This window comes from Eumetopias jubatus, unplaced genomic scaffold, assembly GCF_037043125.1.
Source record: "Eumetopias jubatus isolate StellerSeaLion01/CBP00866 unplaced genomic scaffold, mEumJub1_p1.0 scaffold_1, whole genome shotgun sequence".
NCBI lineage: Eukaryota > Metazoa > Chordata > Mammalia > Carnivora > Otariidae > Eumetopias > Eumetopias jubatus.
This window is the reverse complement of record NW_028274807.1, coordinates 162,604,016-162,622,242: the sequence shown is the minus strand read 5'-3', so window position 1 is coordinate 162,622,242 and position 18,227 is coordinate 162,604,016. Positions and strand designations below refer to the sequence as shown.

The window sequence follows — 18,227 nt, the reverse complement described above, 5'->3', positions numbered from 1 at the left end:
AAATAAGCCCTAAATAAAGGTCATGTGGTCCTTGGCCACTCTTTGGAGCCTTCATTGATTCATCCATTCATCCATCCATCCATCCATCCATCCATCCATCCATCCATTCAGGCAACAGAATTTACCGAGTACCTACTATGTGTCAGGCTCCAGGGACCCAGTGGGGAACATGACAGAATGCTTGCCCTCAAGGAAATGATATTCCAGCGGGAGTGGTAGGTGTGTGAGGAACAGACGACCAACAGATAAATCTAAAATGGCAGGAGGGCTATGGAGAAAACTAGATCGGGGCGTGGAGGGAGTTTCTGTACCTCTCGACGGTGTGCCTGTAAGTTCCTCAATTATAATCACTGTAACACTTGCTAGCGTTATTTAAGCACCAGCTAAGTGCTTGGTGGTATATATTTCTTCCTACAGAGTAGGTGATACTAACAGACATGGACATGGAGGGGCAGAGAGGTTAAGTGACTTGCCCAAGGTCATCCAGCTTCTGGCAGGGTTGCAGCTGGAATGCAGGCCTGCTCATTCATTCATCCCTCACACCTTGTGATGGGAGCTGTAAAAAAAAGTAAGCAAGACAAACATGGTCCCTGTCCTCTTGTGAACCTGAAGCATGGCTGAGCAGACAGACAGACTGGGCTGGATCAGCCCTATGCACTTACCTCTGTGGGAGGCTGTCTTGTCCTCCAGGGCATCATGGAGCACCGTGAGGCAAAATGGGACTCGGTAGTAATAATAACAAAAACAACCACGATGGTTGGCATTTCCCGAACTCTTACTACGTGCTGGACTCTGTGCTTCACACCTTCCCCTCATTCAGTGATTCAGTCTACTTGCGTAGCCCATGATGCATAGATGCTGTCATTGTGCCCATTTCACAGAGGAAGCAGCAGAGGCTTTAAGAGGTTAACAGACCTGACGTGAGCTATGCAGCCAGCCTGATGCCCAGGCCAGTTTCCTCAGTGGTCAGGTGGGCGGTGGGGGAGAAAGGGAGGTGGGACTGGGCAGGGCCAGTCTAATGTTGGTGGGCAAGCCCAATGTCAAGGTCAATGGCAGGGGTTCACAGTGACCCTTTAGCATCCAGAGGCATTGGACTTGAGCAGCCAGTATCTGGGTTCCCAGGAGCTCTGAAGCCACAGGCTTTGCTTCTCTGGGTGTTGAGGTGAGGGCCAGCTTGGCAGGGAGGGGAAGGCCATAGCCCATGGTGGCACTTCACTCTGGTGTGGGGGGGTCCACCTTGAACTCAGGGGAGTTAACATGAGTCAGGGTGCAGCTGCCCTTCCCCAACCGAAGGGAGTGTGCCTGGGAACAGAAGCCATGTTTAGTTAGCTGTCTGCCCCTCACCACGTGCATCATCTGCATCACCGTGCGCTGCTCAGGGGGCTCGGAGAGACCAGGGCACCATCACCCACCATGGAGTAGAGTAGCTACACACAAAATTACCGCAAAGTGTGCTGGTCCTGCCCCTCCTCACCCTGCCTCTGGCCCCACCCCAGGGAGGAGTCTGGAAGAAAGGCAGGGCTCAGATGACAGGCCTGGCTGCCCGCCTCCTCCTCAATTTGCATACTCCATTCTTGGTCTGATAAAGGGGACACAGTCTCCTTTCAGCTTCGGGAGCCTGCCGGTGGTGCCCGCTGCACCTCAAGTCATTTAATCCCCGGGGATCGTTCTTGACCTGTATGGGGTGTCTCGAGGCCGAGTCTGCAGCTCAGCTCTGCTGCCTACCGGTTGGGTGGCCTGGACAAGCCGGACCTTTCTCTTGGCCTCGGTTCCTTCAACCATAAATGAAGATCAATGTAGCTTCCGACTCTTTACCTTCCCAACCTCTCATAAAGAACCGTTACTACCGTCATCAATAGAAATTGTAATAAATCTGATATTTATTGGGGCCCCTTCTTCATCCCAGGCCCTGTACAAAATGCTTTACCTGTTAGTTTTTCTAATCCTCCCAGCTCCCCGAAGGAAGTTGGTGGTTGCCATCCCTATTTTATAGCAGAGGAACTGGAGCGCAGAGGGTTTAGGTGACTCACCTGAGGTCACACAGCTGGGAAGTGGCAGGGACAGGGATGACCCTGGGCCCCTCACCCTGTTCTCTGCATACCCTCTATCTGATGATTCTTTTCTTTGATGTCACCGAGGGTCTAATCTCACTGTTGGCTGTCTCCAGTATATTACTTTCTTGTGTGATTGTCTGTGCTGTGAGCTGGTATCTGGGGGCTTTGTCTTTGCTTCTCCAGGGGTCTTAGGGAATCACCAGCGTGGGGCCAGTCTTCCCCCTTGACTTGGGAGCCCCTGAGCATGCAGAGGGACAAGTCGGAGCCAAATCGCAAAGGCAGGGACGAGGCTCCCAGTTCCTAGGAGATTCTGGTTTCCTCACCCCTCACCCTCCCACCTCCTGTTCTGGCCATATCAGACCCGCTTGCTTGTTGTCTAGCTTTGCTGGGTGTGTGTGTGGGGGGGGGGGGGGTGATTTTCCCAATCTACCCTCTTTCGGGGGTATCCATCAAGTCCTAGCTCCTTTCCAATGTCCTGCCTTGGTGGGACTCAAGGCCCAATCACTGGTCCTTGAGGCCTTAATTTGTCAGCTCCCTTTTCTGCAGAGCCCAGCCACACGAGATGACCACCTTCTGTTCCTTCTTACTCTGCTGGTGATCAGTTCTGTCTCCAACACGTGGCCCTTATGGGTTCCCTTGCTTTCCCATGAGCCCAGCCATGCATTGGAAGATCTTATTCAGCATTTCTTCATTTCACATAAGTGTTGTCAGGTACCCAGCCTGCCCGGAGGTAGAGTCTGTGCATGTGTCCACCCTGTGGCTGCCTCCTATCGAGGCTGCTTTGTGCCCAGCCCTCTGCAGGGCACGTGTGACACACATATGGTTTCTAACACCAATACGATCGATAATGTGTGCAGGGTCAGGAACATGGTAGGTGCTCAAATCATGCCCTTCTCCACACCCCCGAGGTTGGGATGCAGTTAAAAGGAGAGAGTGCCCAGGGTAGGGGTGTTTGTTGAGCTGGGTACTGGGCTAAGCATGTCGCACACACTCCTGTAACTTCTCGGGAGCCGCCGAGGAACTTGCCTAAGCCACGGGCAGGAAATGGTGGAGTTGGGATTGGAAGCCGTATGTGAACAGGGGTGCCAGGGATGGGCTGGCACGGAGTGTCAAAGCAAAGGACCCTGGTATAGTAAAGCCATCTGACAGGTGGAGAGGCCTGCACATCTGCAGAGAGGGAGAGAGCAGGAGTTGGGAGGGGGGCAGGTTGTTTGTGTCTTAGCCACCTGGGTGAGGGAGGCCTGGAGGTGGATGACGGGTGGATGGGGAAATCTTCTACCTGAGTGTGGGTCAGCGTGACCTGAGGCCTGAAGCAGCTTGGAGGCTGCCCCACCCACTCCTCACCCACTGATGAGGTCATCTGCATCCCAACGTGCTGGAACCCTTTCCCCTGCCCCTTCCTGAATGGTCAGCCCTGCCTCATCTGCCTGCTCTCGGGCATGTAGGGCCTCTTCCTCCCGGGAGCCCTCCCGGAACCTCCACCCTACCCCACTGTGAAAGCGAACTTGCTGAGGGCTCACTTGGGGCTTCCCATGCCTGGGTTCATCTTCATCCTGTACAGCAGACACTGCTCTCGAACCCATTTTGCGGATGGAGAGACTGAGGCTCAGAGAGGCTAAGAGGCAGGGTGGCAGCGCCACCGTGCCCAGCTACTCAGGACCCTCCCACTCCCATTTAAAGCCCTGGCACCATCCTGCAGAACCTTTGCACATCCTTATTGGCAGCTCCCAGCCTCCCGGCAGGACCATCTCCAAATACCTGGGAAGACCTGTGGGAAAGCACAGCCTCAGTGCTCCCCCAACCCTCCCCCTGTTGAACCTTCCTGTCCAGGTTCCTTCCTGCCCCTTTCCACCCTGACTGGGCAGTCCCTCTCCCCTTCCCCAGCCCTTGCCTTCTGTATCAGACTGATGCCTGAGGACACAGACGTGAATGGGGGCCAGGTCCCGGCCTTCTCTGGAGAGGCTCACAGTCTAGTGAGTGGGCCATGGAGAAGAGGAGGGGCTGGACCTATAAACAGCAGGTGACGCACAACAATAATAATAGGGACTGTGAGCATACAACCCGCTGTGTCAGGCAGGTGCCATGAGCCAGGCACGGAGCTGACAGCTTGACACACACAAACTCTTACTGCTCTCTGTCATTGCTCTGAGAAAGGTACAATTGCTCTGTCCCCATTTTACAGCTAAGGAGACTGAGGCACAGGGAGGGGTCGCAGTTGGCTGAAAGTCACAGAGCCAGGGATTGATGTTCCTGGGATTTAAGTCCAGGCCCCTAGCCCCAGAGCCTGTGCACACCGTAGGTGTTTAAGAAATGCTGCTTTGTGCTGTGTTGCCGGATGCTGTGAGCGTGTGCGTGTGCGCAGTTTACACGGCCACATCAAGGGTGGTGGGACGTGGGTGGGAATCGACAGAGGGGTCCCCTCATCCGACCTTCCAGAGGCCGGACGACCGACCCTGCATGGCCCAGCTGACGCCCCAAGGGCATTCGGTGACGGGATTGGGTGGGTGTGTGCCTGCGGCGGAGGGGGGGTGTCAGGCAGTGTCATCAGCCCACGATGGAGCTTTCCGGGGGGTCAGGAACGGTGCTCAGTGAGCCCAGCTCCCCCTTCGTAGCCAGGCCTGGCCTTCTCCTGGGGTGCCCTGGATTTGACCCCCGTCTTCCCTCTCTTGTCCTCACAGGGAGCCGGGAGGCTGCCTTCACGTACGCCATCATCGCTGCCGGCGTGGCCCACGCCATCACAGCCGCCTGCACCCAAGGCAACCTGAGTGACTGTGGCTGCGACAAGGAGAAGCAAGGCCAGTACCAGCGGGACGAGGGCTGGAAGTGGGGTGGCTGCTCTGCCGACATCCGCTACGGCATCGGCTTCGCCAAGGTCTTTGTGGATGCCCGGGAGATCAAGCAGAATGCCCGGACTCTCATGAACTTACACAATAACGAGGCAGGCCGAAAGGTAGGCAGCCAGGGAGGGGAGCCGGGCAGCTCTTGCAGACGTGCTGGAAAACAGCTTTTCCCTAATGGCTGGTGTTGGGTATCTGGTGGCGAGCCACAGCCTCATTCTGCTCGACTCTGTTGTCCATTTGCTGCTGGTCAGGATCCGCGTATGGCATGAAGCATGTCAGTTACTGGAGAGATTGAATAACTGAATCTCTGTTAAAATCAATTGGATGTAACTCAGCAAGATGGAAAGAGGGAGGGATGGATATGAAGTCTTATCCTTGGGTCCACAAAATCAGCCATACAAAACTCTGACCATGGGCACGAGTTGAGGTGAGTTCAGTAGGAATCATCCCTGTGGAACAGCTGCCAAGGCCACTAAAATGTCCTTGGTCACCTTAATCAAGATCTGGAGCTTAAAATAAGGGAGGTGACTGTTCCATCTTTATTGCCTCCTCAGATCCTCCTGGATTCTGGGCTCAGCTTAGAAGAAAGTCAGGGATGTTTTGGGATATTTCTAGTGGAGGTGGCTGGAATAGAAAGGAGGCTGGACACTGTCCCATGAGGAGCTGGCTGTCTCAAGGCAAGGGAGCACAAGGGTCAGCAGGCCCAGAGTACAGAGTGAGGGCCCGTGAGGATTGAGGTCACAGAGAGGCAGGTCCTGCCAGTGTGAGGACAAGCTATAGCCACTGAGAAACAGATTGAGTTATCAAGAAAGTGAGCGCCCCGTCTCAGGAGGTATTCAAGTATAGGCAGCTTGACCAGGCATCTCGGGGCACCCAGGTTAGTGCTGCCTGGTGTGGGCAGTGTCCCGGGACAGAGGCCTGAGGTTGGGAATCGGTTCCGGAAGTGCCTGTGAAGGCCAAGGTGCTCGGAGCCCACCCTGGAGCTTGCAGGCCCCGGGGGTTCTGGGAGAGGAAAGTCTCTGGGGACGGGTTGGAGCTCCATGGCAAAGCCCCTGTGAGCCAGGGCAGACAGGGAGGGGGGCTCCATGCCGCCTGGGTGGGGGATGGACCACTGTAGGGACGAGACACATGTAGGCACCACCGGAGGCCACAGGGGCCGGGCAGAAGCAGGAGTGACAAGAGCAAGGGAGACCGTGCACAGCGCTATGGTGAACCAAGGAACCTGGGCCCCATTTACGAGACTCCAGCTTGGTTCCCACCTGCTGTGGCCGTGCAGGAACGCCAGCCTGCCGTGGCCAGACTCAGGGTTTACGTGTAATCTCTTCATTTTTAAGTGTTGGCATTGAGAACTGGTAGTCACCGGCAAACGCTTAAAAATTACAGAAAAGATGAAAAGAAAGACCACCAGAGGCTCAGACACCTCCATCTCCTGCAGAGTGTGGGCCTTGAGCTGCTCATTCTGGGGACAGATGATGATGTGGCACGGATCTTGTTCTGTGAGAACGCGACCGTGGAATGGCCGTCTTCTGGCTCTGGATGTATCAGCTCACTTAGTCCTTAAGGCGTCCCTGTGAATGGTCTTGTCATTGTCCCTGTTTCACCGGTGAGGACGTGGAGGCACAGAGCCGTGAAGCACACGCAGCAGTTCCCACGGCTAAGGAGCAAAGTCGGAATTCGAACCCAGCGCATCTGGCTCTCCGGCTGGCCTATTTGCTTCGCCGCATGGCTGCGGCCTGGTGGTCGGAGCGCGGGCCGCCTGGGTTCACATTCTGGCTCTGTCCTTCACGGGAAAGAAGCAGAGCTCTCAGGAGTGTCCTCAGGGCTGAGGTGGAGAGCACTTACCCCAGGGCCTGGCACGTAGTTTGTGCTGCCCAGCACAGGTTGGGTGTGATCACAAGTTGTGCAAACGTGTGTCACGTTTGAGGGAGTCTGGCGAGTGGTGTTGGGGGTAGCCTGCACACCTGCAGAGGTGCAAGCCCCCCTGGGGTGCAGAGGAATGAGACAGGCCAGCCGGCCCTTCCTGCTGCCCTCAGGCCCCCCACCCTCCACCTCCGCCTCCTCTCCAGCCTCCTGCCACATCCCGTGTGTCAGAGCTGCCCAGGCAGCCTCGGTGAGTCACATGGGCAGAGCTGCTCACCTGGCCCGCCCCAGGATGATGTCCTGGGGTAAAGCGTAAGGCCCTGCTTATTCAGTCCCATGGCTGGGAGCTCCTGCCTGGGGCCAGCACCCCCCTCCAGGGTTCTCCGCTGTTCATCCCTTCCTGTTTCTGTGGTCAGATCACTCCTTGGGGCTGAGGTCACAGCTCTCAGGCTCCCTCCTGCCCTAGCAGCTCTCACTCCCTGGAGGCGGACGGAAGGAAGGCAAGTGGCTTCCCTCTCCCGGCCTGTGCCTACCTGGCTGGGCCCCTGGGAGAACTAAAGGAGAGAATTCTTAGCCTGGGGTAAGAAAAGTTCTGTGTATATCACACGGGAGAAGGGTCTAGAAGCCACATCACTGGAGCAGCTATGAGGGCCCTAGTTGCTGTTCCAGGTGGCTCTTGGGTGATGCAGATGCTGGGAGTTGTCGGAGGTCATAAAATCAACCTCAGTGGGCTTCCTGGAGGAGATGGGCCCCCCAAATGAGTGAGGTTTGGCTAGACAGAGAAAAGAGGTAAAGATAACCCAGGTCTGGTGTGGGGACGTAGTGGCAAAGGCCCAGAGGTGGAGACTTAGGGCTAGTCGAGGGGCCCAGAGGGGCTGGTCTGTGGGTCCCAGAAGGTGTAACAGCAGCTGAGGAGCCTGCAAGGTCACTTGCCAGGCTAAGGAGTGAGGGCCTTGCATTCTGCCCTCAGATTTTCCTGTGGCTGCCTTCTTCTTACTGGTCCAGTTTCAGCTCAGATATCCTCTTCCCAGAGAAGCTTCCCTTTCAATTCCTTCCTAGCCTTTCTCAGATGTTGCCTTGTTCTGGGGCTTCCTCCTCTCCCTAGACCATAAGCCTGATGAGGACAGAGACCCTGTGTGTCTCATGCATGGCTACACACCAGAGCCTGGCATACAGAGGCATTCTACATACACACGGAGTGAAGAGTTGAGTACCGGATGGTCACTGGGGAGCCACTGATGGTTCTGGAGCAGAGGAGGTGCAGAAGTCATAGAAACAGACTCGGGGGAGGCCGAGTGAGGCCTTGGATAGGGTCAGGAACAGGGTCTGGGAAGAGAGCAGGCTGGGTCCAACTTGATGATTCTGAGCAGGAACGACTCTCCTAGCTCAGGGAAACGCAACTGAAGGGATGCTTACCACACCTACCAACCCCACTCTGGTTTGGGAGGACCCGTGAGGCTGTCTTCCTGGGGTAGCCATTCACCCAGGCACTGTATATTTTCCAGAGCCGAGGTGGAATTCGGGACTTCCCAGTGTACACAGGGAAAGACCCGAGCAACCACCAGTCTGGCCCCTTTGTGGGGTGCAAATGGAGGCCACCCAGGGCAGTGGCCCTACTACTCAGGCAGAGCACAGTGGGAAGGCAGCTTCCCAGCCTAGCCCTGTGCTGGCCAGACTCACACCCTGCTACAGGGCACCCTGAGTGCCCAGGCACACATCCAAGTGGTCAAAAGCAAGGACAGCCCCTTAGCCTGGAGTTAGTAAGGCTCGGTGTATATCAGCTCTGGGTCCCATCCCTATCTGAAGCCTCCATTTGGCCATCTGATCCCCGGTGCTGGTCAGGGCCATGCGAGGGCCCCAGGGGGAGATGCCCACAGGGTCCTGCAATGTGCTATTTGTAATTCAAAAGCGTGGGGTCTCACCGCAGGGCCTCCCCCACAATAGGCTTCCATGGGCCCCACGCACAGCAGAGGTGGGGAGCTGACAGGAGAGAGGGGGCCAGCCCACAGCCGCTCCTGGCTGAGCATCTTGGAAAGGATCACAGATGTGTTTATCACTGCTCCCTTGCTCTTGCTGTGAGAAGACAAGACTCAACCCGACCGCAGGCTCTGGGCTTGTCGGCAATGGTGAGAGAGAAAAGGGGGAGGAAGTCGGGGAAGGGGTATGTGTCCTAAGGGGCAGAGGTGGTGGCAGGCCCCGTGAGGGGAGACCCAGAGCAGCCCACCGCCTCACCTGGCAGATGAGGGAGAATAAAGGCCATGGGGCGCCCTGCCCTTACAGGTCTCCAGCTTGGGCGTGAGCCCGGGCAGAGCCAGGCGCTCACCTGCAGATGTGGGGCCTGGGCCTGGGGAGGTGGGGGCACCGCTGCGGGCCAGCAGGGCCTTCCCTCCCTACACCGTCTCATGCAGTTGTGTGGTCCGCAAGGTCGATTTAGAGTGGTCAGGTGAGAAGAAAGAGGTGGGGTGCCGACAGCTCTTTTGGGGAGGTGATTTTACAATTACAGTCTCTGCCTACTGGCATTTTAGGGCCATAATATTTATGGATTGAAATCCCAGACCGTTCAGGTTCAGATTGTAGGATATTGGTTCACATCCTCACACGGGGAGTTTGGAATCATAGGATCTTTGGTTGGGAGGGAGAGAGGTGTCGGAAGCGCTGGGCTGAAATCTTTGGATGGCGGAGTCTCTGGCTTTGCATGATTTCTTTCCAGCCTTTTGGGGAGATGAACTAGTCTGGAGACCTCTAGGAAGAAGGGACTCTTTAGCAGAGCTTTGAAGGATAAGTAAGTGTCCTACTCACAAGGCAGGTGGGAAGGAGGAGGGTAGTTCAGGCAGTGCGGGTGGCCGGTGTGGTGCTCTGTGTGTCCGGGAGAGAGGGGTAATAGGTGATGTACAGGCTGTACAGGGAGCTAGGACCAAATGCAGGGCCTTGAATGCCAGTTCAAGGAGTAAGACGTTCCCCTTCTGTAGGAGGTTCTTGAAGGGGCTTTGGTCGGGGAGTGTGTGGGCAGGGTTCTGGCCCTCTCTGGGGCAGAGTGGAGAACAGAGTGAAGGGGCAGGGCAGCAGCATGTGCCCAAACCTAGTGGGGGCCTCGGGGGAGTGCAGAGGGACAGCCATTTAGGAAGCAGAATAGAGGGCGCCTGGGTGGCTCAGTCGGTTAAGCGACTGCCTTCGGCTCAGGTCATGATCCTGGAGTCCTGGAATCGAGTCCCACATCGGGCTCCCTGCTCGGCAGGAAGTCTGCTTCTCCCTCTGACCCTCTTCCCTCTCGTGCTCTCTCTCTCATTCTCTCTCTCAAATAAATAAATAAAATCTTTAAAAAAAAAAAAAGGAAGTAGAACAGACAAGACCCATCTTGAGTTGTGCTTGGGATGGATGGGGGGATGCCACTTCTCACTGGGGTCAGGACCTGGGGTAGGGGAAGACCAGTCTCGGGGGGAATGATTAGGGTGACTTTGGGACGGGGACACCCTGTGGGCTGCAAATGGGGGTGCTCAGGGACATCCTGGACGCTTGGATCTTAATTGGAGAAAGGTCTTGGCTGGAGCCACTTCCCGGCAGCCACCAGCAGGAGGCAGTAACAGAAGCCTGGGCTTGGTAGGCTTGTCCAGAGGGAGGATTCAAGTGGGAAAGCAGGAAAGCTGGGCACAGCCCTGGGGAAATGAGCACTGGGCAGGAGGGCTCCGGGGAGCAAAAGAGCAGTCGTGGAAGTGGAAGGAGAGCCAGGGGCGGGCCTTTCTAGATGCATTCCCCTGCATGGGTTGAATGCCCCTCACGAGGGTGCAGAGAAGCCCAGCCTCTGCCAGGTCCCAGCTCTGGAACCCCAGCCAGGCGGCTAGGGGCCCCACCTCTCAGAGCCTCCACAAAGATACTGCACCTGGCAGGGCAGGCTGTCGGAGATCTTGCTGTGCAAAGGGAAGTGTGCCGGCAGCTCTGGGGGCCTTGAGGGAGGGAGGGGCCCCCAGCAATCCCTTCCTGGGAGTGTGGTGACTGAGCCCCAGAGAGGCAGCCCTGGGGATGGGGGCCCAGCTGGGACGGGGCTGGCCCTGCTGGAATGTGCCGCTTGCTCCAAGGGAGGTGAGCTCAGGGGGATGGAATTCCACCAGAGTGAGAAGTCACCTTCCAGTCCCTGCCCAGCCTCTTGCTCACGGGAGGGAGGGGGGTTGGTCTTGTCCCTTCCTGCCCTGCCCTGTCTGGTCTGGGTGCTCCTGGGAGCTGGATTCCCACCATGCCCTGGCTGCAGGCGGGCCTGTGAGTCAGGGGACACCGGGGACTTGGCCCCTGGCAGCTGGGGCGGGGCCCAGATAAGGTTTACTCAGCTATGCTCCTCTGCACCGTCCCGAAGGCCACTTGCATATTTGACCAGATAGAGTGGTCCGTGGTGGCACGTTGAGGGCCAAAGGAGCCAAGCCCTGCCTGGTCTGAAGCTGGCTGTGAGGAGTTCCCCTCAGGCCTCTGTGCCCTCCATTTCTGCCCCAGATCCAAGCGCAGATGTGGGTTCTCACCTTCTCAGATGGAAAGGCTTCTAGCCAAAATTGAGGGACATGGGCCAGTGGCGGCCTTGGGCAAATCTTGTCCTCCCAGGCTTCAGTTTCTTCCAAGGTCTTCCAGATCTGCCACGTGGGGAAGGGGAAGACACAGGGTTCCTAGGACCAGTGGACACCAACTTTGTCTGAAGCTACACATTCCTGGAGTTTGCCAGTCTTGTTCCTGCCTCAGGGCCTTTGCACATGCTCTTTCCGCTGTCTGGAATGCTCTTGCCTCAATCTTTGCATAACTAGCTCCTTCTTTTCCTTCAGGTCTCTGCTCAGATGTCGCCTTCTCAGGGAGCCCTTCTCCCTGACTTCCGTCCCCTACGTCCACCTTAGTTCTCTTTGTACACTACCCTGCTTTATTTTCTATATAACACTGCCATGTGAAATGATCTTATTTACACAGCTTACACAAAAATTATGTCTTTATTGCCTGTCTTCTTCCACCACAATGTCGGCACCACCGGCTAGGGGTGATGTAAGTTCACAGGTGTGTTCCCGTGCCTAGAACAGTGCCTGGCATATAGTAAGTGCTCAAGAAGTATTTGTTGAGAAATGTGAATGAAATGACAAGTATCTGCTCTTATCTTGGGGAATTTCCCAGAAGTAAGATTGCCAGATAAAATACAGGACTCCCGGTTAAATTTGAATTCGAGATGACAAATTGTTTTTTAGTATGAGTATGTCCCAAATATTATGTGGGACATACTTACACTAAAAAACTATTTGTTGTTTAACTCAAATCCAAATCTTTCTGGTTTCTTGTATTTTTAAATTAAATTTCATATGTCAACATATTATAACTGCAGTGGTCAGAACACAGAAAGGTCCTGTGTACCTTTGCCCCGCTTTCTCCAACAGCTTGTAAAACTATAGAACAATATCACAGCCAGGATATTGATATTGGTACAGTCAGGACACATAAGATTTTCGCCGCAGGGATTCCCGTGCTACCCCTTTTGAGCTATATCTACTTCCCTCCTTCCCATAACCCTGTCTTCATTCCTGGCAACCACTCATCTGTTCTCTGTTCCTACAATTTTATCATTTCAAGAATGTCATATAAATGGAATCCTATGGTATCTAACCTATTGGAATCGGCTTTTTTCATTCAGCATTATTCCCTCCAGTTCTATCCAAGGTGTTGTGTTTATCCATAGTCCGTTACTTTCTATAACCAATTCCATGGTGTGCCTGTGCCACAGTCTTTTTATAACCATTCACCTATTGAAAGACATCTGGGTCGCTTCCAGTTTGGGTCTGTTACAAACAAAACTGCGTTGAACGTTTGTGTATAGGTTTTGGGGTGAACACAAGGTTCCATTCCTCTGAGATGAATGCCCCAGAGTGAAATTGCTGGAATGTAGGGTAGTCATATATTGAGTTTTATAAGAAAGTGCACTCCCACCAGCAATATACGAGGGAACCAGTTTCCCCGCATCCTCACCAGCACTGGGTGTTGTGACTTATTTTTGCTTTTGCCATTCTGGTGGGTGTGTGCAATATCACACTGCAGTCTTTGTGAGCATTTCCCTAACGGTGGATGATGTGGAACAGCTTTCCATGAGCTTATTTGCCATCTGTAGATCCCCTTTGGTGGGATGGTGGTCCATGTCTTCTGCCCATTTTCTAATTGCGTTGTTTACGTTTCTACTGTTGGATTTTGAGATTTCTTTATATTCTAGATGCTAGTCTTTTGTCAGACACATGGTTTGCAAATCTTTTTTCCTCAGCCTATAGACTGTCTATTTGTCCTCATCACAGGGTCTTTTTCATTTTAAAGTTTGATCAGGCTCAATTGATCAATTTTCCCTTTTGTGGATACTGCTTTTGGTAGTGGCCAAGAACTTGCTGACTCCTGGCCCCAAAGATTTTCCCCAATGTTTTTTTCTAAAAGCTTTTGTAGTTTTCTATTTTACATTGAAGTCTGTGATTCATTTTTTAATTAACTAGTTGTTTTTAAATCAACAAAGGCTTAGTTCTTTTTTCAATTGCTTATTTAAAAAATTATTTTTTATTTATTTGTTTGTTTTTAAAGATTTATTTATTTATTTATTTGAGAGAACCCAAGCAGGGGGAGGGGCAGAGGGAGAGGGAGAGAAGCAGGCTCTGCGCTGAACGTGGAACCTGACACGGGACTTGATCTCAGGACCCTGAGAGCACGACCTGAGCCGAAACCAACAGTCGGCTGCTCAACTGACTGAGCCACCCAGGCACCCCATAAAATTTATTTATTTTTAATTGCAGTAAAATATACATAACATTTACCATCATAATCATTCTGAGATGTACAGTTTGGTGGTATAAGTGCATTTACCTTGTTTCACAACCATCACCACCACCCGTCTCCAGAACTTCCTCATCTTCTCAAACTGAAACTCTGTCCCAGTTAAACACTAACTCCCTACTCCTCCTCCCCTGCAACCACCATCTTACTTTCTGTCTCTATGCATCTGACTGCATGCGTGGAATCATGCAGTATTTATCCTTTTGTGACTGGCCTATTTCACTGAGCAAAGTGTCCTCAAGGTTCTCCGATCCATTTTGGGTTAACTTTTGTTTAAGGTGTGTGTTTGAGGTCAAGGCTCATTTTGTTGGCGCATCGATGTGCTCAACCTGGCAACCTGGCAATCCTACCCAGCCCCTACTGCTCCCTGAAGGACAGTGGCCTCAGGACAGTGGAGGAGAATTCTAGAATCATTTTAGAACTGGGACGATCCCTTCCTTGGGCCCATTTAATAGAAGAGAGACTGACACCAGATGTAGAGAGCCCTTGCCAAGACCACACACATGCCAGGAGATCGGAGGTGTAGGATGTGTACCTGGGGCCTGACTCCCAGCTGGCCCAGGTGGGAGATGGGCTAGCTGAGGTGATGATGTGGGGGCCGGGAGGTCCGTCAGGCACAGCTCCCTGGTATGACCAGGCTGGGGTGTGCGGGCCCAGAGGAGGGAGCCTGGACGGGTCTGGAGTGGAAGCTGCTGAGGAGGGGTCAGAGGAAAACCAGCCCAGGCCTGGGTGGAGGAAATCCCCGAGGCCTGAGGTTTTTCCCGTTTTCTCTGATGACACAGCAAGGGCAGGGCCCAGCCAGGTCTAGTCACTGATGCCTTGGTGGTAGCTGTGGATGGTGCTGGGGAAGGAAGGTGGTAAGATGGGGAGGCTACAGGGATGGGGAGCAGGGGAAGAGCGCATGGAAGACAAACATCTCTGGGTCCCCAGCTCCGTGGAGCCTGGTGCTCCAGCAGCCTCCTTTGCTCTGGGTAAACTGCGAAGACCACCTCCCCGCCCTGACCTGGGAATAGACACAGGTAGCCCAGGGTAGGCCCAGAGGAGGTGGCTGGCCACTCTGGCCTGGGAAGAGCTCAGGCTCAGCCTGGAGTGGGCAGCCTCATGGAGCTGTCACTGACCCCCCCCCCCCCCACCCCGTCACAAAGGATGGGCTAGGGGTAATGGTGGTAGGGTAGCAGACAGGACCAGGACTCATGAAATGGAAGAATATGGGAAGATATAAATTTCAGCTCTGGTGAGAAAGAACTGGCTACCAGAAAGTGAGATCGGCTGGTGGGCAGGTGTGTGTTTGCAGGGAGAATAAAGACATGATTCTAATATTAGCTCTTGAAATGCATGTACTCATTTAATCCCACAACAGTTTTATGAGGTCGGGATTCTCTGTTGTCTCCATTTTACAAATGGAAAAACTGAGAAACAGAGAGGTTAAGAAACTTGCCCAGGGCCACACAGCTGGCAGGTGCCACCCTCAGATCTGAACCCAAGCCATGTGGCTCCAGACTCAGTTCCTAACCATTGAACTGTCTTACCAGCCTCAGAGGTTCTTGGGCTTGGATGCATTTCTTCTCACTTCCAGTTCTGACACACTGTGATTCTAAGATTCTCAGATCCCCTGTTGTGGGGAACTTGGAGACTCTGCAGTCCTCAGCCCCCTCAGGCACTGTGAATCCTCTCCCACTCTGGCACCATGGCCCTGGGCCAATCCTGGGCTACCGTCCTCTGCCTGGGAGAGGACACTTCAGGCCAGAGGGGAGTTGGCTGTGTGAAGAGAATTCTGCACATTGCCCCTCCCCATGGGGAGGGGCTCTGGGGTGTCATGGGGGGGTGCTCAGGATGCCACTGCCTGAGGAGATGCCCAGACTTGGCCATGCCCAGGAATGCCCACACCTGTGCAGGGACCTGGGGCACCTTCTGTTTTAACGGGGCTTCTGGGCTTGCTCAGCCTGTGAGGGCAGCCTGAGGGCCACATCATCTCCCCCTGCCAAATTCTCCTCATCCTTCCAGACAGTTGTGAGAGTCACCTTGGCATCTCTCAGAGCCCAGCATGGGGCCTGGCATACAGTAGGTGCTCTCAGTGACATGGGGTGCTTATAAGTGTTCCATCTGATACAGTTGCCACAGGCCATGTGTGGCTATTTACATTCAAACTAATTACAAACGAGTAAGAGACATTCAGCTCTGCAGTCCACATGTCACGGGCTGGGGAACCACGTGTGGCTCGTGGCGACCGTACAGATGGTTTCATCATTGCAGGGAGGCCTATTGGACAGCACCCGCCAGCGTAGGGCGGCAGTGGGCACGGGCATTGGTGGTGTTATTAAGGGGACTCGGGAAGTTCTTGGCAGTAGTGGCAGCAAATCCTTTCACCTCCTGGCCCCTCGCCAGCCCAAGGGGTTCTCAAACAGTGGTCATCTGATTTCTCTTGGAAGGATTTCCCAGTGTGGCTGCTGGCCCTTCAGCCAGGGGGCTCATTTGAAACCGACCTGAGGTGAGGAGGGGGCCCTGCGGGGCCTCCCCAGTGAGGTGAAGTCGCGGGGGCTCGATTTCACCGTGGTGAGACCGAGTCAAAAGGCGCCCACCAGGGACAATTGCTGCCTTTGTCCTCAGGAGGTGGATTGGGACTCCTGGGTGTTATCAAATCTGCTGGGATGAGAGGAGGGGGAGCCGAGTGGTTGGGGGAAGACAGGGAGGGGAGGGGAGGGGCAGGAATGGTCCTGGAGGGAAGGAGGGAAGAGTGGGGTGGGGTCCAGGGATGTAGGGGAGCACGCAGGTCATTTTCCCTAATTCTGAACACTTGCATGTCCTTTGAGGAAAAATCCACATGCTAGTGTGTCCTGAAAAGGGGCTCCTTGCCTGACAGAGGGGCTTCCTTAAATCTGGACCTTGCAGTGTGTCTTTGAGATGCAGATAATAAACACTGCTCACAGCAGTGAGGGCTCGCTCCCTCCCAGCACCCAGTCTATCCGTTTCACTGGCCTAACAGCCCCCGGGGAATGGGGAGGAGGTGGAAATCCTCGTGAACTCCATTCCACAGATGGACAGCTGAGGTCCAGGCGGCGACCTGAGCAGCGTCTCAGGCTCCTGGGCAGTGCCAGCGGTAGCAGAATGAGTGACCTCAACTCAGGACCTCCCCAGGACATGGGTGGGGGGCAGGCCCTGGGCCAGGAGGGTGCAGGCAGTGGGAAAGCAGCACTCAGCTGCTCTGTGCGCCTCTCGCAAGGCCTGACACAACATGTGCCAGCGCATTCCAAGTGCTCTCCACAAATGACCATGCAGGGTAGGGCCTATGTGATCACTCCCATTTTACAGATGAGGAAAACTGAGGCACAGACCGGTTACGTGGTACACTGAGGTTGCTCAGGTGGAAAGCATCTGAGTCAGATTTCCTCCTGGCCATCTGCCTTTGTAGGCGTGCACATATATATATATTTTGGCAGGGGGGTAAACCTGGAAGGATTGGTTGTATTGTGAAATAATAATTCTAACAACATTTGGGGGGTTTTGTTTTGTTTTTTAAAGATTTTATTTATTTATTTGAGAGAGAGAGAGAGCATGAGCCAGGGTGGAGGGGCAGAGGGAGAAGGAAAAGCAGACTCCCTGCTGAGCAGGGAGCCCGACTCGGGGCTCCATCCCAGGACCCTGAGATCATTACCTGAGCCAAAGGCAGATGCTTAACCGACCGAGCCACCCAGGTACCCCTAACAATAACATTTGCAAAACCTTTCTTTAACACTTCGATGGTTAAGGCTCAGACCTTGCCTCCAAGGGAGGGGTGAAATTGTGCCCATTTTGCAGATGAGGCAACTGAGGGTCTGGCTGGATGCCGCTCAGTCTGCGGGGAGGGTGGTTCTGTGGGGAGTTGTTCTCTCCTGGGCTTTGAGGGTCCGGGGCAGGGAGGCCAGGCAGGGGGCTCCTAGCCACACTGTGCCCTTGACTCACGAAGGGATGTTGGGCTTTGTTCCGCTCTGGGAGATAGGAATGATACGGCTGTGGAAAGAGCTGCAATAAAATCCCAACTTTGCAACTTGTTCGTGGCGTGACCTTGGGCAGTCCTCTGCCTCTGAGCCTCAGTTTTCTCGCCGGGAGAAAGGCAGTGACCGGTACTTCCCAGAGCCGTTGTGCAGACTGAAGGCTATCATGCTCCCAGAGTGCTGAGTCCCATGCTCTCCTGCATGATGAGTGCTGGGCAAACAGTAGCTGCTATTATGAATATCATTATTATTAGTAGCAATAGTAGTCATTTTAAAGCTACAGTAAGGTTTTAATTCCTATATTCTATTCCTAAGGGTCTTTCTAGCTCTCAAGCTCCATTTTTCCCACGTACCAGACAAGCAGCATGCTACGAGGACTAGCATGGGCGACGGGAGAAGGACATGTCTGGGAGGTCATCGGGATTTGTCACTTTACTGAACAGAAAGGGTTGCCAGGGGACCCAGCCGTTGCAATGCCACCCTGGTCCTGAGCTCTCTGTGACAGGGGAGGTCCATCTGGGTCTGTCAGTCATGTCCGAGCAGCCACCTCCGGAGAGGGTCCTGCCCCTGTCCTTTCTGGCCCCATGACACAGGCACACAAGCACTTGCCACGTTCCAGGATCTGTGGAGTTGTCCAGTACCGTCTCTTGCCCAGACTTCCTACCCCAGCTCCAGCCTCACAC

The 18,227-nt window shown here is 54.3% G+C and overlaps 1 protein-coding gene across 1 annotated transcript in view; it reads left to right on the top strand.

Annotated features, from left to right (window-relative positions):
* The window catches only part of WNT7A (Wnt family member 7A), a 63,610-nt gene that overhangs the window by 19,652 nt on the left and 25,731 nt on the right, over nt 1-18,227 (top strand). Inside the window, exon 3 of the mRNA XM_028101850.2 lies at nt 4,733-5,004. Within this exon, the coding sequence (XP_027957651.1) occupies nt 4,733-5,004 (272 nt within the window). The remainder of the gene's footprint in view (nt 1-4,732; nt 5,005-18,227) is intronic.